General features: G+C 41.2%; 1 protein-coding gene across 2 annotated transcripts; it reads right to left on the bottom strand.

Annotated features, from left to right (window-relative positions):
* Positions 1–1,384: 1,384 nt before the first annotated feature.
* Positions 1,385–16,133, bottom strand: tmem71 (transmembrane protein 71). Of its 2 annotated transcripts, XR_013094109.1 has the most exons (13): positions 15,937–16,133; positions 12,865–12,933; positions 11,618–11,676; positions 11,177–11,219; positions 10,876–11,085; positions 8,716–8,978; positions 8,439–8,633; positions 8,137–8,203; positions 7,479–7,540; positions 6,467–6,516; positions 6,312–6,377; positions 1,579–1,759; positions 1,385–1,477 (listed from the first exon to the last, which is right to left on the bottom strand). XR_013094109.1 is itself a non-coding variant. In XM_014410520.3 (11 exons), the coding sequence occupies exons 3-11, from the start codon at positions 11,646–11,648 to the stop codon at positions 6,354–6,356; spliced, it is 945 nt and encodes a 314-aa protein (XP_014266006.3). In that variant the 5' UTR covers positions 11,649–11,676; positions 12,865–12,933; positions 15,937–16,132; the 3' UTR covers positions 1,955–6,353. The 2 variants fall into 2 exon arrangements, 1 of the variants encoding a protein (XP_014266006.3); XM_014410520.3 differs by lacking the exons at positions 1,385–1,477; positions 1,579–1,759 and having other exon boundaries at positions 1,955–6,377; positions 15,937–16,132.
* Positions 16,134–16,408: the final 275 nt, after the last annotated feature.

Raw genomic sequence — 16,408 nt, 5'->3', positions numbered from 1 at the left:
CACCTGAGACTTTTCTAGACTTCTGTTTCTCCAGCAATGGTTTCCAGCTCTTCCTGAGACGCTCCCAGGATAAATATCAAGTGAATTTCTGATTTCCTCTGGATCTATCGTCACCAATATGGGATTGGAAATCCTCCAAGGGGAGGTGCCGAGGAGGCATGCCGATTGTGTCCTGAACCTCCTCAGATGTAGGAACAGTAGATCTAGGTGGGGCTCCTCACCTCCATCTCTAAACTGCCGCCCATGTGGGCCGATGTGACGACCAGAGGTCGCCGACTGTTGAGTGAAGTTTAGATACAACAGGCCAAGTAGACAATAGTCTTTCCCTGAACTTGTATGTGAGCGATTAAAGAGACTACAGATCCTGAGATCAGCTCCAACACCTGAGCTTTCTGTGTGGCTTCCCCCAACAATCCAAAGACGTTCAGTTATTGGGGGAATCTAAAGAGCCCATAGCTGTGAATGTCAATGGTTCTCTGTGTCAGCTACGTGTCAGGTTGGTGAGCTTTCTGTGGCAGCTGGGATAGGCTCCACCCTCTGATAAGAATAAGTGGAAGAGAACCTCTACTTCCTGTTTCAAATTTCACTGGTCATGGTGTCACCGGGCAGGGACCGAAAATAATCCTTCACAAGTCTTGTGGTTTTTCAGTAGCAGGTGTTTTATACAACGTTCATGTGTGAAACTAGCCTGTGGTTGTGTGAAGGTAACAAATGTTTATGACTGTACATCGAGTTTCATTGTGACTGACGTGTAACTGAAGAAACGTGAACGAACTTCCTTTTTCTTTTTTATCATTTTTAATAAAAGCAGCTGCTAAAATCAGAGTGCTTTGTTTTTGTTTTAAACTATTCTGATCACTTGAAATTTGATCCTTTAGGCGTCTCAGTTTTAACATGACAAAAGTGGAGAGACTGAGTCAGGTTTATTTTCTTTTTCCTTCCTCTACTTCCAGGTGATAAGATGTAGGTCTGAAAAGTGAAGCCGTAGAAGGAGCGCTTCAGTCTGGTGTTCCTTCTAATGGCCGACTGGGTGCGATTCGTGTGGCTGGTTGCTTCCACGTTCTGTGCCCTCAAACGCTTTCCTGACCAGGTTTTGGTTTTCTTAACTAGTTTAAACTTGTACTGAATTCAGCACAATATTATTAGTTTTTTTAATACATTTTGGTCCCATTGAGAGCCAAAAAAGAAAGCACAAAGTTTTGACTATATTAACACTACCTTCACCTTAAGGTAGCAGCTTGTTTGATTAGGATTTCAGGCTCGCTGCATGGTGAAGGTCCAGCCAGTGATACTGAAGAAATTTGAGTTCATTCACCATCGATGTAATCTTTTTTTTTTTTTTTTTTTATTAACAAAAACAAAAATCATTAACAAAAACTAAAAAGCCTGAATCACTTTCAGAAGCTGCCAATGGGACCATCACATGATCCCCAAGTTTTGCATGTTTTGCTGAGAAGCTGCAGCTTATGGCCACTTCCTGTTGGAGCCGTTAAAAAGAAAAGAAAAGGTTAGACTGATTTAACCCTTGGGGGGTTAACTTGAGAACCCACGAAAGTTCTCAAATTGATTTAAACTCACACATCAGCCAAATCTAAACGGACAGCATGGATGGGCACGAGTAGATTTGATGAGATCTGTAAAGTTGGAACTTCTGAAATCTGTGGAAGATGATGGATTCCTGCTTGTGGGTTTTATTTCCTGGGCTGTTTCTCTGACAGTTCTCAGGTATTCGGGCTTTGCTTGCAGCTTCAGGTTCAGTCTAAACACATTAAAGCACACAACGGTCAAGACTCAACACTTGCAACTCTTTATGTGCAAAAGGAATCACCCGAGTGACTAGTTTCAGCTGTTGAACAGGTGTTAACTGACTACTCACACCTGACAGCTGACATTTTATGAAACTGAAATCCATGACCATCAATTTAAATCCATTTAAAACAAAATACAGATACAGTTTGTCTTTGTAATATAGTTTAATGGATCATAAACATTCACCTTAGCCGAGACTAAATATAGCTGACAAAATCCCAAATACTGTAAAAGTTCATTCTCAAAGCACAGCGCCATCAACAGGCCAAAGGCTGATTTGCAGACTGAAACACAGCGATCCACACTGTAAGAAATAAGGATTACTTCATCCTTTAAACAGTCATTTCAGAGGCTGATTTCACACTGATTCACATGTATACATTCAGAATTTGTTCCTTTGCTTGAAGTTCAAATTAAATTTGCGTCTTGTTTAAGGTGAAATTTTACAGTTTAACTTCCAGAGACTCAAAGTACGATAAAATACAATAAAAAAAAGATACAATAAGTGCTGTTACAAGCAAGAATTCCACATGTGAAAATAAGTGCAGTCTATAGAAATTACAAAACTATTTACATTAACAGTAACTCCATATTTAGTAGTTCCTCCACACAGAATGTAAAATTTGTCTTTAAATCTATTAAAATTATTTTCCTCCTCAGGATTTTTCTGTCTTTTACTCTAAATTTTATATTTAGAAGAACACCATTAAAAACTTGATCCACTTTGAACTTTGTTTATTTAAAGCTGCACTGACTGATATTTGGCCAACAGGGGGCAGACCCAGAGAAACCATCTCTGGAGTTGCATTTTTAGCTCTGTTTTGGTCTCCTCCACCACCTGGAAAATATAGATTTTTGACCATAAAGCCAAAACTAGGATTTAGAAGAAGCTAAAAAAAAAAAAACTTCACACAGCTGGAAGTTACAACATTAAAATCAAAACCTTTAACATTACAAAGATTTCATTGATCATTTGATTCATGATCTGTTCTTATACAAAAAGTATTAAGCACAGCTTTAAATTCAAAGTTGAGCAGAGCAGTATTAAAAACATCAGTACAACACATTGATTGCTGTTCATTGATTACATGTGGTAATACATCACCTGTAATGTTATCTTTAAACAAATTTGGCACTTGGATTAATTAACAATAATTCCTGATTTATGAAGACAGGGAGAGAGTTAACCACAAAGATTCAGTCACACCAGAGCTGAACACCTTGAAACTTTGGCTCCCTTAGTTGTGCTGGTAGTAATTAGCGATGAACGTTAAGTGCGTGATTAGCTAAAATGGCTAATTAGCTAAAGTTAATAACCTATGGTAGAATAGCTTATTAACTTTATAAACATTACAACTGTCTTTTCTCGAAACTAGCTAGTTTGTCTGTATCTAGTTATAGTTTTATTTACCTTTATCAATTATATAATGTAAATTGTAAAAGAGTGCTGTTAGCTTTAGCATTTCCTGGCTGATAGGAATACTAGCTGTTAGCTAAACGTCTTTTAGGATTCACCGCAGTTATGATGTTAACGTCCCACCAAGTCGAAAATAACTGTTGTAAACGTTATTTCAGGCATCTAAAAAACCTTGAGATTTTGTTGAAAAGTGAAACATGAAAAGATACTAACTAAAAATTTGATGCCAACTTTGCTTTTACTCTTTATCCAGATTTTAGACAAAAGTAAAACAACGTGGGCATTTTGGGGGCTGTTTTTGTTGGGGTTTCTGTGCCTCATCTGGTGTGACCGTTTTAACCCTTCATGCTACAGATGCGATGCCGCGTTCACGTCACATGAGAGGAACGTTGTCAGTGGAAAAGATTCCAGTCTTTATGGCTTGCTAGCATTAGTGAAAAATTCACAGCCAGAGTCTTATTATAGCATTCTAGGTGTAGATCTACACCTTAAATTGGTGTTTAACTACTTTAACCAACAGACTAGATAATAGTCTGATCTCGATAGTTTTCAGGATTAGGTCTGTTTTCCAGTTATAACTAAAACCCAGATGTTCACGTACACGTTAGAATCACATTTCTGTTAATTAATGCAGCTCCCATGTGACCTAACCCAGCATGATGAGGTTTTTTGTTTTCTTTTTTTATCCTAAAGGCTTCAAATGATCTGAACATGAAGAGTTAAACATTTCTCTGCTCCGCTAGTCAGTTTCCACAAACTTTATCACTCAAACATTTCAGCTTCACACCAGAGGAGCTGATCTGTGCTGCCGGAGGACCCAAAGCAGAGATCATCTCCTCCTTCTTCACTCTTGGCGTAGTTTGAGGCCCAAACATGATTCAATTTTTAAAAACTTTATAAGACAAAACATCTCGTAAAGCGCTACAGTACTTGGTTTTCTTACAAAGCTTCTACAGCGAGTATTTTGACTTTAAGAGATCTCTCCCAAATCCACAAACGTTCTCCCAGCTTATTGAGTTTCTTCCATTTTCTGGAATTATTGCTCCTTATAAAGGCAAATTTGCTTTTAAAAATAAGAGCTTTATATGTGTTTGTGTAACCAGGTCATAAATAACATATTTGAACCTTCGACCTGTACGGATTACGTTTGTACCACATTAAAGTCTCCCAAGAATCAGACAAAAACAAACGGAGTGAAAGAAACCACTCAAAGGCAGAATGTTTGAACTTGATCTGCTTTTCTTACCTTTTTGTCTCTATTCAACATATCTGTCAGTGCGTTTCAACAGCATCTCAGGGTTCCCTTTATTATTATCACCATGTGAGCACTGCTGGCTGATTGAAGGCACCTAACAGCTGAAGAGTTTTACCACAAAATGCTGCAGAGAATAACTATCTGAAAATAGCTCTTTAACATTAAATATACACAATTTTCAAGCGTTTACTGCAAATTAAATGTGAGAATTTTCCTTCTGTAACAACCTCACATGGTTTCTAGTGGCCAAGAGATGAGCAAATGCATAATGGACACTACTGTTACCTATTTTCTTTAAAACTGGGAAATAACCCAGATAAAATATATTTGGCCCGGATTCAGGCTAGATCCATCTTAAGTTCTGGACCGGATCCGTGCAACGGACCTGAGCTGGTGTCTTTTAGCACAATGGCCGAATACCGGTATGGATGCATTTTAATGATGTAAGCCAGATCCTGGAAATGAGCCTCTATGCTATGAGGTGGTTCTTGTCCAAGGAAGGTTTGGAAGGCAGCAGATTCAAAGTGCTTCAGGAGGATTCAGGAGTTCTTGTGGAGGTCTGAGCAGGCATCCAAGCACCTTATTGGTTTATAAAAAGCCCAGAAGCCTCAATATTGTTCTCGACATTCTTCATCCAGCTAAAGAAGTTCTAAACCCGGGGTGGGGATCTCCAGGCATCACGGGCCGGAATCCTGCAGGATTTAGATGTGTCCTTGATCCAACACAGCTGATGTAATTGGCTAAATGACCTCCTCAACATGTCTTGAAGTTCTCCAGAGGCCTGCTAATGAACTAATCATTTGATTCAGGTTTGTTGACCCAGGGTGAGATCTGAAACCTGCAGGACACCGGCCCTTGAGGCCTGGAGTTGGACACCCCTGCTCAAAACAGTCCTGAGAAGATTCTTAAAGTAGATGATTGTTAGCTGTTTGAAAGTCCGGTGGAGAATTGAGAGGACCTTCTGGAGGTCTGTTTGCTTTAACGGCCTCTGCTGGTTTCATAAACTCCCATTTAACTGACTGTGATCAATCAGGATGATTTACTGAACACTATGGCCCCGCCCACTGACCTGTCATCAATCGATGTCAGCAAATTAAACCTGATTTTATAGATGTAAGAAAGTATTTTGTACCAGTAAAATTACCAGGAATTCAGGAATCCAGCTTTCACAATAAAATCTGAGCTGAACTTTAATGTGAAAATACTGTGTTTGTGGGTATTTTATTTTGTAGTAAAACTCTTTGTTCTGTTTATTCTGGAGGGAAAAATGGCACTTTTATAGCCTCCAGGGGATTTTTGTGCATTTGGTTTTTATAAAAAGTCACAGCTCTTATTTTTATTTATTTTTTGCCCTTTAACCCTGAAAATGTTTTGCAGACATTAAACGTCTGACGTTTGGTCACTTTGGAACGCTCAAAAAAGCCAAGATCAACTACAAACCAAAGAAAGAAGACACTCCTAAAATACATCGGCTACATTTTGAGTTGATATGAATGTTTTTAGCTTTCTAAGCTGCTAAACTACTAACATGTGCCACTGAGCTCCAACACTTTAATAACAACTTTTTTCAGCTAGAAGACATTTCATGGCTTAAATCTGACTAAAAGCACGAAGCAGCCTCCTGCTCTGCGTGTACATTTCAACGTAAAGATGACACATTTTTAAAAATGTGAATACAAAAACCTCTTTTAAGGAGTGATTTTTGTTTTAAAAGGAGAAATGTTTGCTCTAAAATGTTTTCTGGAGCTCAGATTATTTTGTGCACCTCACATGCAAACATAAAGTGAAATAAAAGTCAGAATCTAACGTTTCTGATGAGTCCCGTCCGACCTTTTCGCCTTCTCCTCCTTCAGGTTCTCCAGACGCATTTCCTCACTCGTTTCTCGACGTGATGTCCTGAAACCGAATCAGTGGCAGCTGTTAAAACTCGTTTGTCTCCTCTGCAGCTCAAATGTGAGAAACCAAGTTTCTGATTTCAGACTCACCTCCGTCTTCGCCCTCCTCCACTCGCCCAGCGGGCCCGACTTTGTCAGGACTGAAAGAAACGAGAGCAGTGACGTGTTAAAATCACCAAAACAAAATCAGATTCGTGCTCTGCTGGCAGATTAAAAGCAGTCAGGAGCTGCAGAGCAAAACTGCACCAGATTTACTTTTATTAGTTCATATTATAATCAACAGGATTCATTGGGTTTATTACAGGACAATGGTGTTTTCAAGACCCCAAAAGTAATAAATGTAACCCAAACTGTAATGATTTACCATAAGCTGGTGTTTATAACCGCTAGTATTAATATCGCTAACAAACTGCATTCATCTCTCTGGATTTTAAACAAGTTGCAGTCGTTTCGGCTTTTTTTGGAAGACAAACTGATCATTTTATGTAATAAAAAAAAAATACAGTTGTAGAGAAATGTAGTCGTCTGTCCTTTGCTTCAGTCTGTGGTTTTGATTTTAAACACTTAAAGCTGGTATTTGGGAAACGAACGAAGGTCTGAAGCTGAAATTACCAGCTTGTCATAAACAAGTTAAATGTGAATATTTGAAGACTTTAAGAGTCTTTATAACCAGTTTAAGTTAAAAGGCCAAACTGGGCCAAACTGGTATCACTCATGCTCCAACAGCAGTGGTTGAAACAAATAGTGATCTGCAGGTGACTGCAGTTTTAAAGCAGCATTTAAAAAACAACTTTCTCATTAATTACAAAAAACAGCCCAAGCAGGGAGCTGGAAGTACAGTGGAAACATCCAAGTAAAGTAATGACTCTCCCTGCCAGCAGGGGGAGAAAAACGTCTTATTTCTGTTTAAAGGCAGCCTGTAGTGATGAAGAGCGGCTCCATTCACACCAGTGTGATTGTAAAACAGGGATTTGCACTGAGGGCCAAATAAACTTCTGCAAACTGAATAATTCACGGGTCACAGCTGGACCTCTGACTGAGTTTCTGTTACCCGAAGACAAAAGATCTTTAATCACTGAACAGAAATGTCTTTGATACTCACGCATACATGTTGTGATCATCATGAAGACGGTCGACGTGACAGTCGCGCTCCACCACAGACACCTGCAAAACAACGGTCTTTGAACACATCGGCACTTCCACACAGAAAGATCACGCCGTTTCTGTAGACGGGACAAAACATGGAGGCAGCTTCAGGTCTGAAACATGAAGCCCGTGTTGAGGCGTCTTAGAGCGTATTCTTTTTAAAGGCCACCAGGGGGCGACACTTACTTAGAAAACTGGGAAAGCATCTCTGTGACGATGTTATAGGCTCAGTCACTAGTTTAAAAAGATGCATCTTATTTTGACACTTTTATTTTCAGAGTGAGTAAGGACGTAAAATGGGATGTTCTCATTGGTTGATGAGTGTGCAGTTTCTCAGTGAGACCCGCCCCTCACTCAGAAATAAGAGAAACAAACACGTTTTTAACTTTCATACACTTTTTAGAGCCCTTAATAAATAAATTGTGTTTCTGCCTCTATGATGCATTTAGCTGCTGCAGCTTTCTAAACTAAACTGAGCGGACAGATGAGGCATTTTCAGATCCTCGATCGGCTTCAGGAAGATTTTCTGGGAGACTTAAAGAGATTTTCTTGGTTCATGCTGATCAAACAATCAAAGTGCTCTGAAAAAACTAAATTAGGAACTGAGGTCTCACCCCGAGTACAGAGCTGTGAAGATGAAGACGGTGAAGACGAGAAGGAGGAGGGCCTTCATCGTGAACCCTGAAACAGAAAGAAGAATAACTCGGGTTAGGCGAACAGAGGTCGAGCTTTGTGGTGGAGATCGTGGGTGTTAGTTTTGTGTCTTTGGTGGTTTCTGCAGATAAAAATCATCAAATGTTTTTCATTCAGCATTAAAGTCGAGTGAGATGAATGAAAACGTAGAGATTCAGACTGGATCTGAGCAGGCTGCTACGAGTCTCTGCAGGCCTCTGACGTCAGAGACCCTGCGGCTCACCTGTGGGCTCAGGTGACGCCTGACAGCAGCAGGTGTTGGTGTAGAAAGGTGAAGGAGGCGGGACTTCGGAGAGGCTGCCCAGCGACTGGGTGAAGCGCTCCTTTGACTGACAGATCTCAGAGCAAATCTCCTCGTGGATCAGGAGATTTGGAGGCGGGGCTTCTTTGTCGGGAGGAGTCGGGACCTCAGTGGAGTCTGAAAGAAAAAACAAAATCATTGTTCATTGTTGTCCATGTTAATTTGAGCGTACTCGCCCTTTAAACAGTCGGTTACCCACCGTACATGAAGGCGCGGCTCTCCTCCAGCTCAGTGCTGTTGAGCGGCGACCAGGACTCGTCCAGACAGGCCGGACCATCAGGGCTGCTCCTGGACCAGTCCAGGTCATGGTCCTGGTCAACTTCCTGCTTCTGGTTCCAGTTGTTCACTGTCCCGAAAACACCTCTGAAGACTTTCTCATCGAGCCACGACTGGCAGCTCCCCGTCACATCGCTCAGCAGGCGAACCAGCGAGCTGCGAGGTCGCCGCCTGCGCCGGAAAACCCTGAAGGAAAAATGAGTGTTCAGACACGTGTGTGGGTTTGAGGTCCTTTGGCATGTTCAGAGGTTTTTTGAACTTTGTTTTTTGTCATTTTGAGGAATTTGTGTCTCTTTGCACAGAAAAGATGAACAAAATGAAATAAAACAACATCAAAGTGAAACAAAGAAATCCAGAAAGAGCTAAAGAACGAGAGCCCCAACAAAAAACCTCAAACCCAACAAAGTGGGTTAAAGTGCAGAAAGTGACCAAAAGCAACTCGAGTGTGAAAACACTTCCTCAGAGAATGACCACAGCCTGACAAAAATAACCACAATGTGATTTGAAACAACAGGAAGTGACCAAATCTGAGCGCAGCGGCCCGCTCTGTCTGACTGCACACAAAGAAATAAACGTCAGGAACAACATTTAATCGAATTTTAAAGTAAAGTAAGACTTTTAGTTGTTATTAAAAGATGAACTCTGCAAACACATCAAGGCTTCACCTGTGAACACAGAGTTCATGTAACAGAACAAAGACGCTTTTCTCATGTTGATGGCAAAGTGTTCAATAACATGGGGTCTCCTAGCAACAGTGATCAATGACATCACACACCCTGGTCCCCGAGAGCAGCTGATGTCAGGTCTGAAGTATTTACAGCTTTCAAACCTACCCGACATGTGCCGAACGGCTCACTCTGATTGGCTGTTGGAGGTGACCTCACCGCTTTAAAGAGGTGCGTGTGTGTTTAACAGCTGTCATACATTTGTACGACCACGAGACGTTATGTTCCTGTTGCTGATGTAAAATAATCCCGAAGGGAGGAAAATGTTATGGAACGAAGGTTTTTCCAAACTTTGTTAAGCGTTTGGTGAATGTCACAAAGCGTTTGGCGTTCGGTTCTCTCAGCTCTGTAATTGCAGCTGATGTCATCGATCATTTTCTCCAAAAAAAACATGTAAAAAGACTTTTTCTCAGTCTTTGGTTAAAAAAAAAGCAATATTAAACTTCTTGTGATGCTGTAAAATGCAGTAAACGCAGGCTGTTGGCTGCATTTCTTGGTATAAACTCTCCTTTGGTTAATAAAATCAAACTAACTCTGAGGCAGAGTTTGAGGTAAACACAGTCCAGACTTTTACAATCCCAAAAAACTGTTGTGACTGTTCATCCATGTGTTTCAATGAAGTTTAACATCCAGGTGTTCACGAAAAAGAAGATTTACGAGTTCAGCCAAGTTCGAGATAGCAGGAAATGAGCTTGCTAGTTTGCATGTAAAGCCACAGCTCTGATTTCACTTTGGAGGTAAATAAAAACAGAAAACCAAACAACAGCGATGTTTGTAGCGTCCGTAAAGTTAGACGAATTGATCCACCATTTTGGCCGTGTGCCAGTTGTGGTAGCAGAGTCGGATCAGTGAATAAAACCTGGTCACACAGGCAGAGAGAGACTGGTCTGCAACCGTTTGGCAACCACGATTCATAAAGAAAAAATCCCCAACCGGTTGTGAGTGGTTGCTGGAGGTTAATGACAGTGGCTGGGAAAATGACTGTTAAAGCCCCAGTAACACAGACTGGTCAGTGACCACCTGGCAACCAACTGTTGTTAGGGAAAACGTGTATTCCCCTACTGGCTTCGGTTGCTAGCATCTTGCTGCGGTTGTAGTTTGAATGAAAGTGACCGACTGTAGTGTTGCATTGTCTGTAAATGCTCTCCAACTACGAGCTGAGCGTTGGCAAAACTTCAAGAAGTGTGACACAAACAGGAAATTGAGATAGTTCGCTTTCAAAATAAAAGTCACAACTTTTACTTGTGCATAAACGTGGAACGAGCGAGCTCACTGAAACGAAGTTTTTTCTGCATCCAGATCTCAGGTAAAAACAGTCTAAATAAATGGGAGCCTCCGGGTCTACCTGCCGCTCTCACCTGTGCAGGTTCTCCTTGTAGGAGACGCTGGTTTTGCAGGGCGTCAGTGACACGTTGCCCTCGTCGTCCCAGGAGAAGCTGTCCTCGGTCACGTCATAGTATCCATTGGTGAGGAGGCGTGGCGAGCGGCGGCAGCAGCAGGGCTCGCTGCCGTGCACTGAGGTGTAGCAGATGTAGGAGGAGTCGGGAGAGAGCAGAGACACGTCGAGGCTGCAGGAGAGAGACCAGCAAAGGCTTTTCAAACTCCTCCTGCTGAGACTTCACACGTTCATCAGAAACAGGAAATAAACGATGCTTTTACCTCTGACAGTGACTGTTCCTCAACCTTCGCTTGACTGGAGAGCCTGAGCGGCAGAAAAGACCATCAGAGATACACACACACACACACACACACACACACACACACACACACACAGTGGTTTCTAAATACAGACGACTTTTATCAGCATGAAGAGGCACAGAACATTCTTGGGTAAATCTGCTCAGAGGACTTGATGAAGATAAAAGCTGGGCAGGAATGTGACAGGCGGGCAGCAAAGTGCTCCACAGAGCTCATCTGAGGAGCTAACATCAGATCTGTGGAGCCGCTAAAAGCTTTAGTTTGGTTTCCGATCGTTTTTCACATCCATAACAGTTTGAACAGTTCGAATAGGCAAAAACAAAATTTGCTACAATGTCGTAATAAAGTCCCAGAATAAAAGTAAAGTGTTGGTGAACGTGGTCGGTGATGTCGGTGACGTACTTGTGACGGCGCCGGAGAAGAACAGAGCCATGTTTGTCTGCAGAGCGGCGTCCGAGGATCTGTGAAGCGCATGAGAAACCAAACAGCTGTCGGTGAGAAACAGGCAGATGTTGTTCTAACAAATCTTTTCAATGAAAGGCCAAAACCAGCAGAGAGAGCGCCTCTCCAACCCTCCTGACCTCAGACACGACCGGTCTCACACTGAACGCCGTCAGCTGACAGCTGCTCTTTCAGCGAGACACTCTTATTATTTTTATTGTGATTTAGTGAATTTATTCTGGTTTTTACTCTAAGGAGACACTTTGTGTTATTTAAGCTTTTTACATCACGTTTTATTGGATCTTATTAAAAACTATACTTATTTTAACATTTATCAGATTTTTTACTTTCTTTTTAAACTTCATATTATTACATTAACTTTCCCTTTTTTGTATTTATGCAAAACATATATATACTTACTTATTTTATGATATATGTTACAATATTATTCACTATTTACTTTTTTTTACTTTTATTGATTTAAAAAAATATAGGGATTTTACTTGTATTAAAATTTGAACATAATGAGCTCATTCACTTTATTAGATTTAACAGGAAACTGTTGTGATTCAGGGCTTTATAAATAAAACTGAATTGAATTATTGCACCTTTCTTCGTGTAATCTTTATTGAACTTCTATTTTACTGTATTTGTCTGAGCTACTCTAGCTTGTGTCTATTGTTTTTACAGGAATTTCCAAACTTTTGGGATAAAAAAGCACATTTGATCTTTCCTCTGTCTCTATTTAAAGTTCCTGTTGTTGGGGTCTATTTTCAGCAGTGGATTAATCTGCACTCGGTGGTGTAGTGAGTATTTCTAGCAGCAGGATTTTGTGCGTGTGTGAGAGTCTGAGTAAACCACAGAGTGTGTGTTCATAAAGGAAGTTGTTGTTGTGTATCTGAGCTGGAGCTCACAGACATTTCTCAGACTTTTACACCCAGCTTTTATTAGTCGACTCATTTTTTGCTGGTTTGACTCCCAACGAGAAGAAAAATCTAGAAAATCCAAAAGAAATCTTGTTTTTCTTTCCGTGACTTCAGCTCTTTAAAAATCCTCCTTCCTGTCTGATCTGCTCCTCAGCAAAGCTTCACTCAGTTCAGCTGAATCTCTGCAGTCTGAGCACTCGAGGGATTAACTGGAGCTAATCTGAGCTCATCTAATCCAGACTGATCAGGATATTTATAACAGGCTCTGTTTTTGGGTCTTACCTTTAAAGTTGCTCTTTGTTCTCTGCTGCGCTTCTCTCACATCCTGCAGAGACGCAGCCTGAGAGCAGACTGTAGAAAGAAAAACAGATGCTGTGACTCTGAGCTCACGCTTCCTGTTAACCCTTCATCAGCTGACCGACACACACGCACACGTGCACACACACAAACAGGAAACGACTTTGTATAAACTATCGTCTCTGTACGAGAGACACAGACGTTAGACAAAGAGCCGGTGAGTGTGATGGTTTGTTAACAGGAAGCTCTGAGGGACGAAGGCTTCTGCACAAACTGAAGCACATCATCACATTTGGATCCCACATCGTGTTTCATGGATAACGAGCCTTCGTGGCAGGATGAGAAAAGAACACAACAAGAGGCCGAGGACGAAGGCCCGGGGGATCTGATGAAGAGGAGTCATCAGCAGGCTGAGTGATTTGAACATACAGACTGTTAGAGGGCAGTGAACAGAGGCGCCTGTGTCACAGCGAATAGATGAGGAGGAGGAGCCTGGGGCTCGCCTTTCTCTGCTCCTCCTCAAGATTCAAAAGAAAACCAGTCTGGCGTGCGGTTAACGTCCACTCAGCAGCGAGACTCAATGATGAAGGTTCAGCCCTCCAAAAACAAAACAAGAGAAGGAAGCGGCGTGAGCTCGGAGGGACGAAGAAACACTCCTCATCTGCTACACGTCAGCGCAAACATCCGAAAGATTTCTGAAGTTTTTAATCTTTTTTCTGTAAACCTGCAGATTATAATCTGAAGAGTTTATCACAGGGGTGTCAAACTCTTCTCAGTCCATGATGCTAGCAACCACATACAGCACAGCTGAGCACCTGTAAGCCAATAAAAACAGGCCCCTCTGAACTGTTTAAACGGATTTAAAATGCGTCCGTCCATCCCTGAAACTGAGGAGGAAAAATATGTTTTTTAAAAATTTTACTCTGTTTTTTTCTGGGTTCGGTCAGTGTGATGTCACAAAGAGATTTTTCATCTGTGGCGCCTTCGTGGCTCTTTAAGCGGTGCACATTGAGTAAAACAATAACCTGATGCTGGTTCAGCCTCTGAAGGATTTTAAACGTTCCTCCTGCGCAGCTCTTGCACAGCTGCAAAGCTGCGAGTGGGCCAGGCTGCAGGCTCTGGTGGGCCTGCCGTGGGCCTCGGACTCTATGTTTATCCTCTGGACAGCAGCGTTTACATTTTATTATTTCTGCTGTTTACGACTTCCGCCTGAGAGGAACAAAAACAGTCAAATAAAAGATTTTTCCTGTTCTGGGAAAAAGTAAAAAGGACTTTTTCCCCATGAGGCTTCAGTACAAACCGAGATAAAGACAGACTGTTTATGTCAAACTACACGATCCGATCTGGAAATATCTGGGAATAATGATTTGTGTTACGATCGATCCCTCTGGGTTTGTGTCAGGAAGGACAAAACGCTGCCAGATCAAACGTGCTGCTGTGGCGAGCCGCGTGAGTAAAGGAGCATCTTTGATTTTCACGTCGTCCTTCCTGCTCTGCTGAGTTTAGACGGAGAAAACAAACATGGATGCAAGTTTGTTTAAACAGAACAAGTCGAAAAGAAATAATTATGTTTATTTCAGTTTATGTTGACTGAAAACAGCAGAGGAGGAGAGGTTTGGACTACAGTCTGAACTCCTGCACCTCTGAACTCTTTCTGGGATTTCTGTGTGATCAGAAAACTGCCTGCTGGCAACTTTTCGCTGAAAACGCAGATGTTTATTGAACTGCTTTCATCGTTTTTTAAGAACCAGAGAGATTTTTAATGAAAGAACATTTGATGGTCGCAGCTTTTCAGATGTGACTGTTTGTTTCTTTTCTTCTTTTTCACTTTGGAGTTTCAACTGTTTTCAACCAGGACAGTTATGAGTACATTCACTAAAAAAGATGATTTGAATCTCTACATCTGACTTCTGTGAACGTTTTTCCTTCTTTTGTTTGATTTGACGTCGTATTTTGTGTTTCTGATATTTTCCTGTCGCTGCAGCAGCAGGTTGGTCTCTCCTGTAAAAGTGCTTCTGATGCATCATTTAAAATAATAATATATAATATTTACTTCATGGTGATCTAATAAAAGTAAATATTAACATTAGAGGCAGGAATAGCTCAGTAAGTAGAGTGGTGTCCCCATGATCGGAGGGCGGGGTTTCGATTCCCCTGAGGTACCCCTGAGCAAGTGCCCACTGCTTCACTAAGTGAGTGGGTTAAATGCAGAGAGGAATTTCCCCACGGGGATCAACAAAGTATACAAAAAAAGGCTTCGGCTGTTATGTGGATGTTCGTATAGCTTCCTGTTTCTGTATTGAGACTAAAGATAATCTAAATTATTTAATAATAACTGAACCCCCCCTCTGTGCCCCCTTTATGGATTCTTCCCATCCCGTGTTTCCCAGCATGCCTTGCAGCAGCAGGCTGGTCTGTGCTGGAGCTGCTGATGTTGGAGGAAAACGCGTCAAAAACGGAGGAAACCATTTTCCACCTTCAGACACTCAGACTTCTTCAATTTGCTGTTTCAGCTCTAAAATCACTTTTCATGTAAATCTGAGGATTTTTGTTTAGTTTCGTTAATAATGAGGAACAATAATGAGCTCGAGCTTCATTGTTGAGTATTTCTGTGTCATTTTCCTCTAACACACTAACTTTGAGCTGTTCGGTTATTATTTTTTCACGCTTTGCTGGTTTAAAATGATCCGAATTCTTCAGAATATCCTGTAAACACTTTGATCTCCGCGTTTTTCCCACGTGATGCACCTCTGATCGTTCCTGAAATATCCCCACTATAAAATATCTGTGGTGTAATTTTACTCTGATACACATAATACTGAAACAACCCGGAATTACAGTTTTTATTATCGTGTAAATAAACAGAAATAATAAAAGAAGCTTTATAAACATAAACAAGTTTATTTTTATTTATTTTTCTTTTAGGATGAAGTTAAAGTTTGCATAAATATCCAGCCCGTTAAAAAACGGCTGTTTGAGTTTGTTTGTGTGTTTTAAGTTGGATCAGCAGCAGAAAAACAGACAAAGAGAAACTAACGGGACTGCAGCTCAACTCACCGATCACTTTTCCTCCTTTTTTTGTCCGGAAGTGCAGAAAAATCTTCTTCCGGACGCTGAACCTTTTTCGTTTTTCCTTTTCGTATTTTTTCTTCTAGACTTTCGCTTTGAAATCTTCACATTTCGTCTCCAGGAGGATAAAAACAAGTCTCCAGCTCGCAGCTGTCACTCTGCCTCGCCCACATGCAGGAAGCAGCCGCTGCTGTCAAATTAAAACACGTATGGTTTTCAAAGTAAAAGCACCAAGCGAGACAAAAATATTTAAACTACGCAAAACTGATAATTACTGAATAAAACATATATTCGTGCAGGTTTTTTTCTTTATGTCCACGCAGATCTCTGTGTAGAAGCCAGCTGCTTTAGCGTCTAACCTTTCAGACAACTTTCTTCTGATTGGCTACCCTCACAAAAACAGTCGGTGGGGCTTCTGTGTGCCTGACATGACCATACGAGGATTCTTCCCTCTCCCTGA

The sequence above is a fragment of the Maylandia zebra genome, linkage group LG18, assembly GCF_041146795.1.
Source record: "Maylandia zebra isolate NMK-2024a linkage group LG18, Mzebra_GT3a, whole genome shotgun sequence".
Lineage (NCBI taxonomy): Eukaryota > Metazoa > Chordata > Actinopteri > Cichliformes > Cichlidae > Maylandia > Maylandia zebra.
This window is presented reverse-complemented; position numbering and strand designations above follow the sequence as displayed.